Source organism: Benincasa hispida, chromosome 10 (assembly GCF_009727055.1).
Source record: "Benincasa hispida cultivar B227 chromosome 10, ASM972705v1, whole genome shotgun sequence".
In the NCBI taxonomy this organism is placed as follows: domain Eukaryota; kingdom Viridiplantae; phylum Streptophyta; class Magnoliopsida; order Cucurbitales; family Cucurbitaceae; genus Benincasa; species Benincasa hispida.
In genome coordinates this window covers 44,428,717-44,448,764 of record NC_052358.1, presented here as the reverse complement: position 1 = coordinate 44,448,764, position 20,048 = coordinate 44,428,717, and the positions used below count along the sequence as shown (strand labels likewise).

General features: G+C 32.1%; 1 protein-coding gene across 1 annotated transcript in view; it reads left to right on the top strand.

Annotated features, from left to right (window-relative positions):
- The first annotated feature begins 3,782 nt into the window (after positions 1-3,782).
- Positions 3,783-20,048, top strand: part of LOC120089105 (thioredoxin domain-containing protein 9 homolog) — a 39,454-nt gene continuing 23,188 nt past the window's right edge. Inside the window, exons 1-3 of the mRNA XM_039046528.1 lie at positions 3,783-3,872; positions 4,034-4,187; positions 5,050-5,162. Coding sequence (XP_038902456.1) covers positions 3,783-3,872; positions 4,034-4,187; positions 5,050-5,162 — 357 coding nt within the window. The remainder of the gene's footprint in view (positions 3,873-4,033; positions 4,188-5,049; positions 5,163-20,048) is intronic.

Genomic DNA, 20,048 nt, shown 5'->3' with positions numbered 1-20,048 from the left:
ACGTAGGTTAACCACTCATTTTAATAATTAACATAGATTGTTACCTTATAAAATTAGGTTACAAACTCAAATCGGTTCATAAACCTATCTAAGGTTGGGGGTACTTAAGTTGACGGTTTATAGAACACCATCCACATGGGGATTATGACCGAAATTAGATTTAGAGGAAAGAAAAATGTCAAAACTTGGAAATTATTTTTTTGTTCGTGATAATCATATAACTAGGAAAGATATAGAGAGAACTTTGAAAGCACTATGCAATGAGGGAGACTCATTGAAAGTTAAATTAGCCAATCTCTATATCCTAAAAGTTCTTTTAATACCCAAGCAACAACACAACCATATCAATTTAAAACATCTAAACATTGTGGACAGTGAATAAGTCTTCAAAGACTATCCTTGGAGAAGATTGTCTTCTACCTTGACCTATCAATTCTTTAAAAGAGCGTCATATACTGAGAAGGATGTTGTCTACCTTCAAGGATTCCTATTAACATTAGTTTATTGGGATTTTGAGACAACCCCAAAACTTTCCGATTTAGATGTTGGATTTGGAAGGAACTTGGAAACTTGGAATCGAAGGTCTAAGAATCATCACATGGGAGTGCATGGAGTCAGATGAGTAGAGGACTTTAAATGAGAACATTTTCGAAGCAGAAGATGTAAGTAAGTCCTTGAATGAGAACATTTTCATCGTCTATCAATTTAAAGATAGATAGTGATAGAGTTCTATCTCTATCTATCATTGTAGAAAGTGATAGACAAACGGAAGTACCATCTCATCAGGCAGATTGTACACAGAGGAGACGTAATTGTCACCCAAATTTCTTCCCAATACAACTTAGCTAATCCATTTACAAAGGCCCTCTCGGCTAAAGTGTTCGAGGGTCACCTAATAGGACTAGGTCTACGAGTTTTGTATCACTAGGGCAAGTGGGAGAATTTATGGGTATTGTAATGCCCTAGTTTATTGTATTTGTACATTTTATTCTCTCCATGTAAACTCAACATTGTAAATATTTGTATATATTGATCCACTGGAGTTTTAGTCCAAGTAGGAGTATTGTTGGGTTTTATGTCCTAAAACTCGCAGTTTGTAAAATGACAAACATTTTCTATAATCAACAAACTTATTATTGATTTCATAAATTGTATGAAAGTCTAGATCCAATAAACAAAGACCCATGACTATTGCATGATTACTTGAACTTTATGTGGAGACATAAGAGTGAATCAGGTTCGAGTAAATAGTCAAAATGATCTATGGTACACGAATAAGGTTGGGTACCTTATTTTGGTAACACCATTGGATGTGGCCTACTCTGTAGTTATTACAAAGAGTTGTAAAGTACTACATACAATGTGATCCTACTTTGTACATGTTATGACATGAGGAGTAGGGGCGTCCTATGTAATGAGTTTGCATAAGACCAGACCAAAAAATAAGTCACTTTTACTTTATAACGCTGTTTACTGTATAAGATTGACTCACTTAGATGACCTAGGTAACTCGATCTTAATCCTGAGCTAACTATGAACTCCTATTTATTCGAGATTACCCTTAGATTTGCATAAGTGAGGGTTGGCTCAACAACGTCGACTCAATAAGACTCCCATTTCAGGGGTAAGACCTAATAGATAGTTGGGGACATAGGGTGCAAGACGGAGTTTACACCTACCGATTTAGGGATAGGAGAAAGGTTGTTCTCTCAAGTACTAAATCAAGGTCTCGAACAAGGGGCCCCACCCTTTCACTAGGCTGAGAGAGTTTGGATTAATGATTGGATCACAAACTAGTTGTTCATTAGAGGATCAGTAGGGACTTGAGGAATAAGACATAATCTCAGGGTAAAACAAATATTTGACCCAATCGTTATTATGAACAACCTGTTAAGGGTTGACTTGCTGATTATGGTTAAATCATGTAAAATAAATATATCAACATTGAGGGAGTGTAACTATGGCTTTAGTGGAGTGACTCATTAGTTAAGGATTAATTTGGTCTAATGAGTTTAGCCAATTAATCTCGGATCGTTGGAGCCCATGATCTGTAGGTCCGCGAGGTCCCCCTACTAGCTCGAAACGGACTAGTTCTAGAATAACGTGATAAGTTAATTTGAAACGTTCAAATTAGAATTAAGGGAATTAGTAATTATATAAGATATGATATAATATAGTTTCGTTTATTAATTTAATTTTAAAAAAATTGAAAGAATTTATATTTAAATTAATATTTAAATATATAAATATTAAAATGGATGTATGTAAAAAATTAATTTAATATTTGATAATAAATTAATTAAATTTTATTTAAAAATTAATTTATGAAATTAATTTTATTTTTTAGTTTTTAAAATCAAAATGGATTTTAAAAATCAAATTTTGATTTTGAGATAAAATTGGAAAATTGAAAAACAAAACACTAAAATGGAAAAATCATGTTTTCCATTATCCATCTTTTTACTTGCTCACACAAAAGCCATCATCTTTGCCTTGTTCTAATCCAAGCATGAGCTTCAACTCATGCAACTCTTTCCCTTGCATGTTGATCTGTAATATAATGAAGAGTTTCGAGTGAATTTTGAGCATGCAATCAAGAGAGAATTTTAGAGAAAATTCGGGTTAAAGAAAGGGTTCTTCAACAAGATTGCTGTTGTAAGCAATTCTCCTCATCCCTTAATTCAAGCTTTTTTTGAGTCCCACAACTCAATCTAGAGCACCAAGAGAATAGTGGGGAAGATCTTGAGGTGGTCTGCAACAAGATTTGGAGAAGATTGCATCTGGAGAACAAGCTTTGAAGAAGTTCTACAAGAGGTATGTCATAAAACTCACGTGTTTTCTGCAAGAGCATGCTTTATATTTTGGCAAAATTAATGAATTAGAGTGCTTAAATGATCCTTGTTGCTTTCGCTATTGCTGATACATTCCTATAATAGACTACTATCACTATCTATCACTATTTATCACTGATATTGTTACTTTTTTTTTCCTCTAATGATTTAACATATGTTTACTTGTAGTTTTATATGACACCACTGCATCCAACAAAAGAAGAATCTCAAACAACTTTCAAATATTTCATAGATCATGAGGTAGAGGAAGAGAAAGAGAGGGAGAAAGAGAGGCAAATGAACCAAAAAAAAAATGAACAAATTGAAAAAAAAGGAGTAAATAGAATAATGAAATAAATTAGTGAACTAAGAAAAAGCCAATAAAAAATAGTAGAAGAACAAAATGTTTTGAAACAAGGCAAAGAAGAAAATAAAAAAATGTTGACGTCAATTATGGAAACCCTACATAGTAGACTTCCATTTGAAAATTTTCCATAACAACAACAACAACAATAGAAATAAAAAGAGCATGAAGAAGGTGTGGAAAAAAAAATAAACCGCCTTCTTATAACCTTTGAGTTTTAGAAGAAAGTGATGATATTGATATAATGGTTGACAACGCAACAACATATCTATCTAGGGTAAGTATTTGCATTTTTATATACTATTATAATATTATGTTTTTTTTAAGTTTCTTACTTTTTTTTCTTTGTTACATTTAAATAAATGTAACCATACATTTACTAAATAAAAGTTCTTATCCTTGTAGATCCAAGCTCAAAATGAGAGGCAAAGGGAAAGAGAGGTTTGTATGTATGATAGATAATGATAGTCCTCTATCACTGTCTATCTTAATATTATGTCTTTTAAGTTTCTTACTTTCTTAGATAGAAAAAAATAGATTCTTAAATAGAAAACAATAATTAAAAAAAAATCTTTTAGGAAACTGAGATGCAAACACAGAAACTTCAAACACAAGATGATTTGGATCCGATTGCAACTGTTGATTTGGAAATACCAAAAACACAAGAATTGCCTGAGGTTTGATTATTTTCTTAAGCTATTTTTGTTCAAATACAAAAGTTGACAGTAAGAGATAGACTACTATTAGTGTTTATCTGGGATAGACATCGATAGTCCTCTATCACAGCCTATTTGAATATTAAGTTTTTTAAGATTCTTACTTTCTATCATGCTTGCAGGTAGATGAAGTTGAAGAAGACACTAAAACTGAAATAGAAAAGGAAGAAGATGAAGTTAAAGAAGATGTTGAAACTGATAAAGAAAAAGAACAAGCTGAAGTAGAAGAAGTTGAAAAAGAAGAGAAAAGTGAGAGACAGAGGGAAAGAGAAATTTGTATGTATGATAGAGAGTGATAGTGTCTATCTTAATATTATTTTTTTAAATTTCTTACTTTCTTAGATAGAAGACAACAGATTCTTAGATAGAAAACAATATCAAAGTGTTTTTTTTTTGTAGGAAACTTATATACAAACACAACAACTTCAAACACAAGATTTTTTAGATTCGAACAACTGTAGATTTGAAAACACCCAAAACACAAGAGTTGTCTGAGGTTTGATTCCTTTCTTAAGCTCTTTTTTGTTCAAATATAAGAGTTGACAGATAAAAATAGACTATTATCAGTCTATCTGAGATAGACACTGATAAAGGTCTATCTCTGTCTATCTGGGATGGATAGTAATAGTCCTTTATTGCTATTTTGTCTATCTAAATTACATGAGGTTTGATTATATCACTGTCTATCTGAGTTGTCTATTTGAGTTGTCTATCTGAGTTGTCTATTTGAGTTGTCTATCTAAGTTTCCTGAGGTTTGATTCTTTTCTTAAGATACTTCTTGTTCAAATACAAAAGTTGACAGACAGAGATAATCCTTTATTATTGTCTATCTCATATAGGCAGTGATAGACTACTATCAGTGTTTATCTGAGATAGACTATGATAGAGGTCGATAGACACTGATAGTACTCTATCTGTATTCATTTGGGATAGATGGTGATAGTCCTCTATCACTGTCTAGTTGAGTTGCCTTAGTTTTGATTCTTTTCTTAAGCTAGTTTTTGTTCAAATACAAGAGTGACAGATAAAGATTGGCTACTATCAGTCTCTATAATGGATAGACACTAATAGTGTCACATCCTAAATGAATATTAAGTTTTTTAAGAATTTTACTTTCTATCATATGGTTGCAAGTAGATGAAGTTGATGAAGATGCTGAAACTGAAATTGAAAAGGAAACAGATGAAGTCGAAGAAGATGTTGAAACTGCTAAAGAAGAAGAAGAAGTTGAAGTAGAAGAAGAAGTTGAAGTAGAAGATGAAAAAGATGAGAATCTAAGAAGAGAAAAATGATCAAAACATAGAAATGAGAAAAAGATAAATGTCATTATCTATATACATGATGATAGATAATGATAGTAGCCTATCATTGACTATTATTCAGTGTTCTTCTTATGAACTCCAATATTTTCTTGTACCAAATCAATGAAAAAGAGCAAATTAAGAAAGAGAAAGAAGACGAAGAGCAAGAGAAAGTAGATGACGAGTAAGTACAAAAAGACCAAAAGAAAGTTGATGAAGATTAAGCAGAAGATGAACAAAATAAGGAGGAACAAGTTCAGGAAGAGAATGAAGAGATTCTCTTTCAGAAGGAGAGACCAAAGAAAAACCAGAAGCGGAAGCAAGTTGTTGATGAAGAAACTGATAGTGAAGAGGATATAGATGAAGAGATTCAAACAAAAGAGAAAAAAAAAAGAAAACAAAACAAAACAAAAGGGAAAGCAGGAGGAGCAAGGGAAGCATAAAAGGTTTGGACTAAAGGTGCTAGAAGACACACTTTCAAAAGAAGAGACCAAAAACGACAGCGAAAACTAACAAAAAAGCATTAAAAATCAAAATAAGAAAAAAACCTCTCCAAAGAAGAAACTTGAAAGGAAGAAACATGAGAAGAAGAATGAAGTACAACCTCGAACTTCAACTTAAGAATATATGAAATTGATGACAGACACTACTCTAAGCTTCAACTTGAACATTTCTCAAACTCAACCTCAACCCAAATCCCAGTCTCAATCTTAGTCTCAAATCTTGATTGTAGAATTACTTTATCCAGTTTGTAAAGCTTCAAGTTGAATTTTTTTTATACTTGGCTTTCTACTTTATACAATTTGTAAGATTGTTTTTACTTGTTGAAAATTAACTACTTCTAGAATTTATAAAATTAACATGTTTTATCCATTGTGTTGTTGTGTTACTTGTTGGTACATAGTTATCTATCTGAGTCTATCTATTGATACATGGTGATAGACTAGTATCACTATTTCTCTTAGGAACTCTAGCAACAAAAAAAAAAAAAAAAAAAAACCTTTAACATCAATACATACTTGTCTACTTCAATTTGAGATAGATAGTGATAGAGTACTATCATTGTTTAGATAAGATGGACAGAGATAGGATACTTTCAATGTCTATCTAAGATAGACAATGATAGACTTCAATGAGTGGGTTTTTAAATGATGGGTGACTTCAGTGAAGGATAAAGTTCTATCATTTGAGGATTTGACTTAGAAGATGGGGTAACTACAATGAATGTGTGATGTACAATTAGGAAAACAATCATGGTCTGTATATTTAGTCATAGACAATGTTGCAACAATCTGCATCTATCTAAATCTATCTACTGATAGATTCATATACATGTCATAATCTATATACACAATGGTAGACATAAATAGTTGTATATCTGTGTCTATCTACTGACTTTCTTGGTGAAGCTAAACTTCCAGATATAAGTAGATAGAGTCAGATAGACACTATCTGTGCCTATCACTGATAGTTTTTGTGCTTCATCCAGCTTTTGTGCCTATCACTGATATATAACGACTTAAAAGTAAGATACTAATAAAAACATTTACAACCCAATATTAGAATAAATCATAATATTTCATTCATAAACTCTAATGTCAATCCATCTATCTATACATGAGTTACAATGAAAAAAATAATGATTACATCATTTGATTAATTAGTTGAAGTTTGCAAGTCCTACTATTGTGTTCTTTACAATTACAACGAGTACATTTTGATGAACTTTTAAATTCACCTACAGATAGAATCCTTTATTTTCTAGGTCTTCCAGCTTGACGTTTAACAATAGAAGGTAATGTTTTCATGACATCATCTTCAGCTTTTCAATTCGAATGAACTCCAATAGGTCGAACAAAACCATTGTATGCTTCTGACAATGTTATTCTATAATAAAAGTCAATTACATAAGAATAAGTATCTAAATTAAGCATTTGGAGAACAGAAAGTGCATGTGCACATGGAATTTCCTCAAAATACCATACTCGACAACTGCAAGATCCCAAGTCTAACTTCACTATGAACTTTTTATCTCCATCTATTATCTTGTGTTTAGTGTTGCTAATACGAGAAAGGTAATTAGTACCAGCAACTATTCAAGAAAAAAGGTAATCATTGTCTATCTAAGATAAACACTTTATATACTTGTCTAGCTGAGTCTACCTATTGATAACTTTGAATTGAGATCGACAGAGATAGAGTACTATGAATATCTATCTAGGATAGATAGTGATAGTACTCTATCAGTATCTGTTTGAGATAGACAGAGATAGAGCACCACAGTATCTGAGATGGACAGAGATAGAGCATTATCAGTGTCTATCTGAGATAGATAGTGATAGATACACAGTAAGAACACAGATAGAATCCTTACCAAGAAACTTTTGACTTTTCGTGTTCCCGTCGTAATATGTTCTCAGCCCAAGAAGTCAAAGGAATTTTCATTGCAAAAGCAGCTTTACTTCGATCATAAAACTAGTTTTGCAATATATCTCTAATTGAACTGAGCAAGCTAGCCATGGGTAATTCTCTAGCATCCTTAAAAACTGAGTTTATACTTTCTGCAACATTCGATATCATCATTCCATACCTTTTTCTTCGTGAATATACCCAAACCACTTCTCAAACCCAACACTACTAAGATAACTTAATATTCGGGTAGATTGACTCCATGCATCTCATGTGGTACTCAAAGTCATCAGTAGTGTAGGCATTAACATAACTAAAGAAATAATTATCAAGCAATGGATTCTTAAAATGAAGTTTCAAGTTTCTTAAGAGATGTTGTATGTACACACAGTACTTAACATTAGCAAACACTCTTAAAACTTCTTTAGGAATGCTAAGATGCCTATAAAAAAACAATGACAAAATTCTCTTGTTCCCTAAAACCACTTCATATGTCTTCAAAAAACCATGTCCATATTTGTCTATCACTTTCTATCTACAATGGAAAGAGATAAACATTTGCTAAAGAAAATGGATCATACCAGAACTCATTTCATTCAACTTTTCAGAAAAATCTTGGAATCAAGATGTATGATTCAACTGTATCTCCTTTTAATATTTTTACTATGTGTTCTTTTGCCCTCTAAGATTTTTGATAACTTATATTAACTCCAAATTTTGTTCGAGCCTTATGGATAGTGTCTCTAGGAATGGATTGATCAGTAGATATGAACCTAAAATCATCTATCAAACTTATTGCATAGGACGCCTCAACTCCTCATGTTAATACATGAGTGAATCAGAATCACTTCGTTTGTAGCATTTTACAACAAATTGTAACAACTACAGAGTGGGCTGCATCCAATAGTGTTACCCAGCCTTATTCATATACTATAGACCGTTTTGGCTATTTACTGAACTTGATCCACTCTTATGTCTCCACATAAAGTTAATGTATTCAAATAATAGCCATGGATCTTTAGTTTATTGGACTTAGACTTTACAAGTGCAATTCACATATTCAACAACAAATTTATTGAATAAACGTCAATAACATCTTTATTGATAATAGAATATGTTTAACATTACAAACTGCGAGTTTTAGGACATACAACTCAACATGATATTCTATTCAAAGAGTTTGTATAAGACCGGACTATGAAATGAATAGTCTCTCTATACTACATCGTTACTAGAAGAGACTTACATTTCACTAGGATGACCATAGGTGACTTAACCTTAATCCTGAGTGAGTTGTGAACTTCTGTTTATGAGGGCAATCCTTTGATCTGTATGGACGAGAGTGGCTATGTTAGTCGACTCAACAAGCCTACCATTTTAAGATTTTGTCCGAGTAGGGAGCTGGGAACACAACTACACAAGATGGAATTCACTCCTTCCCGACCTTGGGGAAAGTAGATAAATTGCTCCCTTAATAGCTGATTCCGGGTCTTGAACAATGAGACTTCAACCTCTTACTGACCCGAGAGGTGTTAGCTTATAGTTGGACTATAAACTATTTTTTCATTAGAGGAATCAATGGTACTTAAAAAGTTAGATGTAACTACAGAGGTAAAATGGTAATTTGACCCAACTGTAGTCATGAGCGATTTGTGAAGGGTCAACTCACTGTTGGTTAGCTATATTCATGGACGATGAAATATATCTGTAGTGTGAAGAGTGCAGCTATCAGTCTTTAGTGGAGTGACTGGTAGTTAATAAACATTGATTAATTTAATTAAAGAGTTTAATTAATTAATCTCATATCATTAGAGTTTCTAATGTGTAGGTTCATAAGGTCCTCTTATTAGCTCACTAAAGAATTGTATGAGGAATGATTTGAATTGTTCAAATCACTTGAAGGAATTTTATATTAATATGATTAATATATAACGTGGTTAATTATAGATGCGATTTATAATCCAAACTATGTAAGAGAGAAATATTTGAATGAGATTCAAATATTGAATTCATGTGAATTAGATTCAGGTAGAATTATAATGTTAGAGAGGTGTATGCATATAAATATGTGATGTTTATATGTTAAATAATTAACTATATTTAAATTGGAATTAATACATGATTATTTAATTTGTATGCCAATTAAATTTTCTCTACCTCTATCTCTTCCAAGTGTTAGAGACCACACACCTAACCCTTGGAATCCTAGAGGATAACAAGATTACTCTTACGGTGGTGTCCTTATTCCTTGAAGAGGAATTCGTGAGAAAAGCGAGAGGAAATACGTGAAGATCGGGATTCAACAAAGGTGAGATCCTTTTTTCCTTCACTTCTTTAATAACATGCTTAAATTTGATGTTTTTCCTCTATTTTTGTGTAAATTTTTTAATGTTTTTGTTTTTCATAATACCGACTTTGAAATTGCACCACAATCACACGCTTTTGGGAGATTTGATTCCCTTCAATTAGTGTCAGAGCCCAATTAGTGCAATTTTGATTTTCGATTTTTAGAAACAAAATCAGAATAAGGGGTGGGTTTGAATTATATTTTTTTAATGTTGGTTTTGCAAAAATTTGATGTTTACAAATTTTGGCACCTAGCTTTATGTTTTAATGCGATTAAAATGTAAGAGCCCGTTGTTTTTGGGCATTTAAAATTCTTCTATCCAGTTTATAAGTCCATGTCGATCGAGGAGCAAAAGTTTCTTAAGAGATTGGTGGAAAACGGAGCAAAAACGAAATAGAAACAATGCAGTTTTTGAGCTTCTGCTCGAAGTGCCAACCTAAACGCCACAATGCTATTGTCAGCGCTTCGATGGATGGAATGCAGTGCCGCGGTGCTTAGGCAACGCTGCGTTGCACTCCGAGAGTTATATTAATTTAATTAATTTTAAAGTGCCAATTTCAATCCAATATTTGTCATTTAATTTATTATGCATTTGATGTATGCATAAATTAATGTATGAATTTATATTACATAATGTATGCCATATAGATTCAAAATCCCACATTAGGATAAATATGTTCATGCATCATATTTAATATAAGTGTTATATTATTTTTAATTGCATGATTTTATTAGCATGCTCATGCATCATAATATAAGTGTTATATTATATAGATGCATGTTTCATTAAGCGTGTTCATGCATCATATGTTATAATGTATGGTGGAATGATGAATATGTATGTTTGGTTTTCATGGATGATAAATATAAGTGTGATATTTTTCAATGAAAATGAACTTTGCATTGAGCATGACATTACTTTGATAAATATAATTATTATATTTGATCAATATCATTAGATCCAAATTATAGGTTTTAATATGACATTAAAATATAATTGTTATATGTTTAATGAAATAGATTAAAATCTATAATCCAGAGTTTCATGCAAACATAAATTCAATTTAATTTTAATTGGTTTAAAATTAATTCACCTAGACTCATGTTGAAAGTGTTTCTAATTAGATTAGAAATAGGTTAATCTTTTAATTTATTTTAATAGGATTAAAATAAATTTCGTAAAAGATTACATTTATAAAATAATTGCTTATAAGGGACCTTTGTCTTAGGAACGTTTTGTCTAGGTTAAGGTATTTAAGATGATGGAAACGGAACACCCCTACCTGGGAACTGACCTGAAGGTGAATTGGGCAAATATTATATAAACATGCAATAAATGGTTGAATTTATTAAAGAGATTAATAAATAAATCACATATTGTTAAAATATTTTGTTATATTAAGCAAATTAACAAAGGACTTAGTTAAATTAATTAGGTGAATTTTTCTAAGTTAATAAACCCTGTTTTGTAAAACACTTAGTGGGAGGAAAAAGATGTATATGATATGTCATTTTTTTCACTTACATTCTCCCTAAAAATTCACAAGGTGAGATTCATGCTCGACCTCGTGATACCATGGGTACACTCTCCCTTAGGAAGGTATTTGCATGGGTCAATATCAAGGTGAATGAAGAAAGTATTTATAGTAAGTGGGAGAAGGACGTGTGTCAACAAATCCTATGATTTCCTTCATTGATTTGGAATGTTATTTCCATGCTCGGCCTCGTGGCGCCCTGGGGAGCGTCCCCCGTTAGGAAGGTGTTTGCATGGGAAAGGGACATAATAAACTCCATAAATAGATAAGATCACTATAATCAATTGCAACACTTATGTTCCACCTTGAGGCAGACTAGTTGAGGCAGGGTTATAGGATTGAAAATGAAGGGTTATACTTATAAGAAAACATTAAGGGAGTGTTTGGGGCAAGGAGTTGGTTATTATAGTTGGGTTTTAATAGTTTGTGTTTGGGGTGTAGATTATTTTAGTTTGGGTTATAATAGTATGCGTTTGAGGTATAAACTATTTTAATTTGAGACGGAAATAGTAAATATTGTAGCAAAGAATAAAAAAATGATGAATGTAAGATAGTAAAAACTGTAGCAAATAGTAAATACTTTAGCAAATGGTGTTTTTGAAATAATGTTTACTGTAGTTAATTGGGGGTTTTGAAATAGTATTTACTGTACCAAGAAATAGTTATTATAATTTTATGATAATCATTGCCTCAAACACCCCTTAAGGTAGTTAATGATTTCTGGACCTAATAAATGATAATTAAATATTATAGGAATAAGAGTTATTCTGGTGTAATATTTGATTGAGAATGTCTCAATTTAGTGAAGGAGTAACTGTTCATCCCGAGGTGAGATTTATTCTAAACCACTGAAGTACCATTGTAAAATAAAATGATATTGAGTTCATTATTTCTTTTGTTAAATTGATTGGATTAAATGATTTTTTTCATAAATGTCTAAAATAAGCGATTTGTTTTGTATCAACAAAAGGACTAGCGCATTTATCTCTTTGCTTGGCGCCGATAAACTAAATGGTGCTAATTATGCAACTTGGAAAAACACGATTAATACTATTTTGTTCATTACGGCCTTAAATTCGTCCTAATGGAGGAATGTCCTCCAGTTTCTGGACCCAATGCTTCATGAAGTGTTCATGAAGCCTATGATAGATAGACAAAGGCCAACGATAAGGCCAAGGTCTATATTTTGGCAAGCTTATCTGAAGTCTTGGTCAAAAGGCCTGAGCCTATGGTCACTACACATGAGAGCATGGTTATTGCATAGGATGTTCGGCCAATTGGCCACACATCTCAAGCATGATACTTTGAAGAACATCGTTAATGCCTGAATGAATGAGGGATCTTCTGTTAGGGAGCATGTCCTTAATATGATGGTTCACTTTATCGTGGTCGATATGAACGGAGCTGCCATAGACGAGTCCAGCCAAATAAGCTTTATTTTGGAAACTCTTCCAAAGAATTACCTTCAATTCTGCAGCAATGCTGTCATGAACAAGATAGAATACAATCTTACTATCCTTCTAAATGAGCTATAGACTTACGAGTCTATGATAAAAGTCAAAATAAAAACCGGGGATGCAAATGTTGCCAGTTCCTCAAAAACTTTCCATAGAGGTTCCACCTCTAGGACTAAGTCTACATCTTCTTCCTCTAGCTCCAAGAAGTGGAAGAAGAAGAAATGTGGTAAGAAGAAAAATAAAGCTAACCCACTTGCTACAACTCAAAAGGGTAAGAAGGTCAAGGTTGTAAAGGGAACCGTTTTTATTGTAGCCATGATGTGCATTGGAAACGTAAATGCTCAAATTACTTGGCTGAAAAGAAGAATGAAAAAGAAGGTAAATATGATTTACTGATTCTAGAAACGTGTTTAGTGGAGCATGATAATGATGTTTGAATACTTGATATTGGGGTTGATGCCCTAAATCTCGTGGGTCATGCAGTTGTAATTGTATTGTACAAACAATTAATTTATCTACTAAAATAAAAAGGCATTTTATTTATCATTAGTTGTATTTATCCATAAAAACCAATAGACTAAGATCCAGGGTTATTGTTTGAAACTTAAGCATATATGTAGAGACATACGAACAGATCATGTTTAAGTGATAATCTAAATGATATGTAGTAGATGGATAAATTTGGGTACCTTATCCTGGTGACACTACGAATACGACCTGCTTTATAGTTATTACAATTGTTGTAAAGTGCTATAAATGATCTGATCCTAATCATTCATGTGTAGACATGTGAGTAGGAGTGCTCTATGCAAATAGTTTGTATAAGATCGAACCAAGAAATGTAGCGTCTCTTTATATAACACCATTGATAGATGAAACTTGCATTTTATTAGGATGACCATAGGTGACTCGACATGAATCCTGAGTGAGTTGTGAACTCGTGCGTACGAAGGTGGTCCTTTGATTTGTATGGGTGAGACTGGTCAGTTTTGCCGACCCAATATACCTATCATTTTGGGGATTCGTCTGATCAGGGAGCTGGGAACACAGCTGCACAAAAAGAAATTCACTCCTTCTCTATAGTTAGAGACTGTAGATAAATTGCTCCCTTAAGAGCTGAATCGGAGGCTTGAACAATGTGGCACCATACCCTCTCTTTGCTAGAGAGGGGTCATAGTTGGACTATGACTTATTGTTCATTAGAAGGATCAGTGGTACTTAAGGAGTTAGATATAACTATAGACGTAAAATGGTAATTTTGGTCCAACTGTACTTATGAGCAATTTGTGAACGGTCAATACATTGTTGATTTAATTGGTTATATCCAATGGACACAGATATATAAATATTATATATATATATATATATATATATATATATATATATATAGTGCGAAGAGTACAACTATCAGTCTTTAGTGGAGTGATTGACAGTTAATGGAAGTTTATTAATTTAATCAAAAAGTTTGATTAATTAATCGAGTACTATTGAAAAATTCAAATATAGGTCCATAAGGTCCCTTGGATTAAAAATTAATCGAGTACTATTGAAAATTCAAACTATAGGTCCATAAGGTCCCCTCTAGCTCAATTGGGATAAAATGAGAATTGAATTAATTCGGATTAATTTGAATTGTTCAAATTAATAAAGAAAATTATTGTATAAATTATATGAGATATAATTATGAGAGAAGGAAAAAAATGCAACCTGTAATATTGAATTTTGATTTCATTGTTAAAATATTTGAGGAGATTTGTATTTATATATATAATATTAAACTAAAGTATATATATAGATTAAATAAAAATTAGTTTTATTTAATTACATGTCCGTTTTTTAATTATATAAAATAGGTTATTAATTAAAGTACATATTAATTAGAAGACAATTAGTTTCATATTACTATATGTATCTTTTAATTACATAAACCTTTTATTTTCTTAAAATAACTTATAAACATTTCATTTTCTTCTATATATTCTCTCAATTAATATTTGGAAGATGAAAAGAAAGGTTCTTTCATTTTCCACTTACACTAATATAAATACTCCAAAATGTGTTGGAGTTATAAGGTGTTGAAAATATTCAAGTTGCTGAAGGTTTTGGAAAAGTGTTTTCTCTCAAAACAAAATCATTCCCTCTCCACATTATTCAAAGAAGCCCACAAACTCACTATAGTTCTCTATCCCGAGAATACTAAGGTTTGGTGGTATCTATTGTTTTTGAACACTTGTTGCTGTGTTTTTTATTGTTCGTGTTTGAAGTTTTTGGAGAGAAAATCGTGAAGAGACTAGTCTTCAAGGGTACATTTCCCGAATCTTTTATTCTTCTTAATTTTTATATATGTATGTATGTATACTTAATTGATCATGTGTATTCTATTTTCATCACATATATTCTTTGCACGTTATGTAAAATTAAAATTAGGATGTGATCTTTTCCGCAATGGGTACTCGCGTATCCTTTCAATTGGTATCAAAGCATGCGTTTCCATCTTAATTTTAATTTTCAAATGTATACAGAATAATGGTGGGATTTTTAATTCTACATAATTGTCTGTTGAATGAGGTTTGCTCATTTGGATGTTTTCGAGATTAATTTTAAATTATACTATTCGTTAAAGATTTGATATATAAAGGGCCCATTGTTTTGGGTAATTTTTATTTTATAAGCTATCAAGTCTGTATTTGATGTCTGTGTAGATCGTCATCAAGTTCCGACTTCGATTTGGTGGAAAACGTAGCAAGAATGGAGTATTACGGATGAACAGGCAAAGGAGTTGCACAAAGCGTTGGACGCTGCAAACAGAGTTGCAACACTACACAGTTTGACAGTTCGACTTCCAATGGTTCAGATTCCAGTTATTTTTCTTCATTATTAATTATAATAATTTAGTTTTAATTATTTTGGTTTAATTAAATTAATATTTTTTTATATTAATTTAATTAAAAGTTTAGGAAATCAATCCTGATCCAAATTAAAGCTTTTATTTTATGCATTTGATGTATGATATTTTTTTTGTTGTATGTCACTATGCATGTCATATAGCATAATCCCACCATAGGATATACATATGTTTATGCATATTTTTTTTAATATAAACGTTATATTATAAAATTGCAGCATGTTCATGCATCATTTATATTATAATTGTTATAATAGATAGATTAGATGTATGGAATATATATATATATATTCATTACTTTAAATATATAAGACCTATGTTTAATTCGATTAGAAATAATTTTTTTTAATGAGATTAAATTGAGTTCTTGAATAAAAGATTAAATGTGTAACAAATGTATCTATTTGAGACTTTTATCTAAGGACAATTTTGTCTATGCTAGGGTATTTAATCTGACAAAAACAGAACACCCCTCCCTGGGAATTGATCTGGAAGATGAATAGATAGATTTGTTACATGCATGCAGTGAGTGATTCATGTTTATTAAAGTGTTTAATAAACATAAATCAACATTGTTAAACTACCAATGTAAATGTTACTTTGGGAAAATTTTAACAAACACTTAGAAAAATTATTAGCAAAGTTTCTAAGTTAATCAATCCTAGGCAAAACACTTAGTGGGAGGAAAATGGGTATTTGATACTTCATTTTTTCCTTTTATGTTTCTCCTTGAATGTTCACACCGTGAGATCTATGCTCGGCCTCGAGGCACCTTTGCTTTACTCAAATCTCCAAAAAAATGGATAATATTGCTTTAATTTTTGCCACAATCAGTTTTTCCCTACGGTTGGCTTATATGGGGGGGGGGGGGAGGGGGGCGGGGAAGAGGAAACTCTAGAATTTTAAAAATAAGTGGTTACAGCTTACAAGAAAATATTAAGCAAGTTAATATCTTTCTGGACCAACAATGCATGACTAAATAATTATAGAGGACAAGAATTCGTTCTTCGTTGTAATTATTTGATTGAATTTTCTCAATTCAATAAAAGAGATATTAATCATCCTAACGGTGGCTTTTACCCTACCCCACTTTAAAGTTATAATGTTAAATAGATGTCACCATATGGTAACATTAGATTTTTGACCTACAATTGATTGGTTGATTAATTGTATAAAGCGTTTAATAAACAAAGATAAAAAAAATTGTTATGGTTCGGCAATTTCTATTAATGACGATCCTTTCTTTAAACATGCTTTTCCCTGATAAAAATCTGAAAATAAATTAAAAGGGCGCATAACTATAATAAAACTGAAAAACAAAAAATACTATTAATACGGTTAATCTCATTTCGTGCTGACCTACGTTTGTCACTAGTTGAGGATCGTCCTCAAGGTCCAGTCACTAATGCATCCCAAAATGTTTGGAAAGACATATGAGCAATGAGTTAAATGACAATATGAAAAGACGCAAGCGTATTATCTTGGCCAGCTTTGTCTGAAAGTTTTTAGCCAGAAAGCATGAGTTCCCAAAGCTACTGCCCATCTGAGACCATTGGAGTTCCTGAGGGAGGAATGTTTGGACACCATCCTCACAACTCAAACATACACTCTACAGTTATATCTGTCAATGCCTGCGAATGAAAAAAAATGAACCTCTATTCGTGAACATTTCTGAACATGATGGTCAATTTAACGTGGGAGGAACTCTAGAATCTAAAATAAGCGGTACACTTACAAGAAAATAATAAACAAGTTAATATTTTCTGGAACCAAACAATGATGACTAATAATTATAGAGACAAGAATTGTTTTCGTTTAATTATTGATTGAGTATTGTCTCAATTCAATAAAGAGATATTTTAATCACCCTACGGTGGCTTTTTACCCTACCCCACTAAAGTATAATTTGTAAAATAGATTCACATATGGTACATTAGATTTTTGCTAAATTGATTGTGATTTTAATTGCATAAAGCGTTTAATAACTAATATAAATAAATTGTATGGTTTCGACAAATTTCATAATGACGATCGCTTCTTTTAAACATGCTTTCCGCTGATAATTAAAAAGGCGATAACTATATAAGCTGAAAAAAATACTATTAATACATTCTCATTATCGGATGACCTACATTTTTCCTAGTTGAGGATTGTTCCTCAAGGTCCAGTCACCTAATGCATCCCAAAATGTTTGGAAGGCATATAAGCAATGAGTAAAGACAAATGAAAAGACGCAAGCGTATATCTTGGCCACTTGTCTGAAGTTTTTAGCCAAGAAGCATGAGTCCAAGCTCACTGCCCATGAGACCATGGAGTCTTGAGGGGAATGTTTTGGACAACCATCCTTCACAACTCAAACATGACACTCTCAAGTATATCTTCAATGCCTGGATGAAAAAAAAATGAACATCTATTCGTGACATGTTCTGAACATGGATGGTTCCAATTTAACGTGGAGGAACTCATAGAATCTAAAATTAACAGGTATTACACTTACAAGAAAATATTAAACAATTAATATTTTCTGACCAAACAATGATGCACTAATAATATATAAGACAAAATTGTTTTCTGGCTGTAATTATTGATTGAGGATTGTCTCAAATTCAATAAAGAGATATTTAATCACCCTTACGTGGCTTTTACCCTACCCCACTAAAGTTATATGTAAAATTAGATGCACATATGATACATTAGATTTTGTCCTAAAATTGACTAGTGTTGATTAATTGCCATAAAGCGTTTTTAATAACATAATATAAAATAAATTGTTATGGTTTCGCAAATTTTCATTAATGATCGATCGGTTCTTTAAACATAGCTTTCCAGCTGAATAAGATATAAAAGGTGATTAACTATATAAGCTGAAAAAAAAAAATACATTAATACCGGTCTCATTATCGATGACCTACTAAGTTTTTCCTAGTTGAGGATCGTCTCAAGTCCAGAGTCACTAATGCATCCCAAAATGTTTTGGAAAGCATATGAGCAATGAGTAAAGACAAATGAAAAAGACGCCAAGCGGTATAATCTTGGCCAGCCTTGTCTGAAGTTTGTAGCCAAGAAGCATGAGTCCAAGCTCACTGCCCATGAGACCAATGGATCCTTGAGGCGGAATGTTTGGACAACCATCCTCACAACTCAAACATGACACTCTCAAGTATATCTTCAATGCCTGGATGAAAAAATGAACATCTATTCGTGAACATGTTCTGAACATGATGGTCCAATTTAACGTGGCGGAGATAAACAAGTTTATCATTGATGAGGCCAATCAAGTTACCTTCATCATGGAAATTTTACCTGAAAGTTTCTTATAATTCCATTGTAACGCTGTTATGAACAAGCTTGACTACAAACTGACCACCTTGCTCAATGAGTTGCAGACATATTAGTCCTTAATGAAAGTAAAGGAATAGAAGGGTGAGGTAAATATTGCCTCATCCTCCAAAAAGTTCCGTAGAGGTTCGACCTCTGGAACAAAATCTACACCTTCTTCTACTGGCACTAAAAAGTGGAAGAAGAATAAGGGAGGCCAGAGGAAAGCTAACCTCATTGCTGCGCAAAAGGAAAAGAATACCAAAGCTGCAAAAGAAATCTATTTCCATTGCAATGAGGAGGGACATTGGAAGAGAAATTGTCCCAAATATTTGGCAGAAAAGAAGAAAGCCAAACAATGTAAATATGATTTACTAGTGTTGGAAACTTGTTTAATGGAGAATGATAATTCTGGTTGGATAATTGATTCAGGCGCCACTAATTATGTTTTTTCTTCATTTTAAGGAATTAGTTCCTGATAGTAGCCGAAGACTGGTAAGATGACGATGCAGATTGGAACTGGGTACGTCATCTCGACTGTGGTAGTGGAAGGACTCCGACTTTCTTTACATAAATCTTACCTTTTATTAGAAAATTCTTATGTAGTTCCTGACTTAAAAATGAACTTGATTACTTTAAAATGCTTATTAGAACAGTCATACGCTCTGAACTTTAACGTGAATAAAGAGTTTATTTACAAAAATGGTATTGAGATTTATTCTACAAAATTAGAGAGTAATCTTTACATGCTAAGGCTGTTAGTAACAAAGTCCCTTGTTAATATTTAATTATTTAGAATTGCGATAACTCAAAACAAAAGATAAAAGGTTTCTCCTAAAGAAAATGCCCATCTTTGGCATCTAC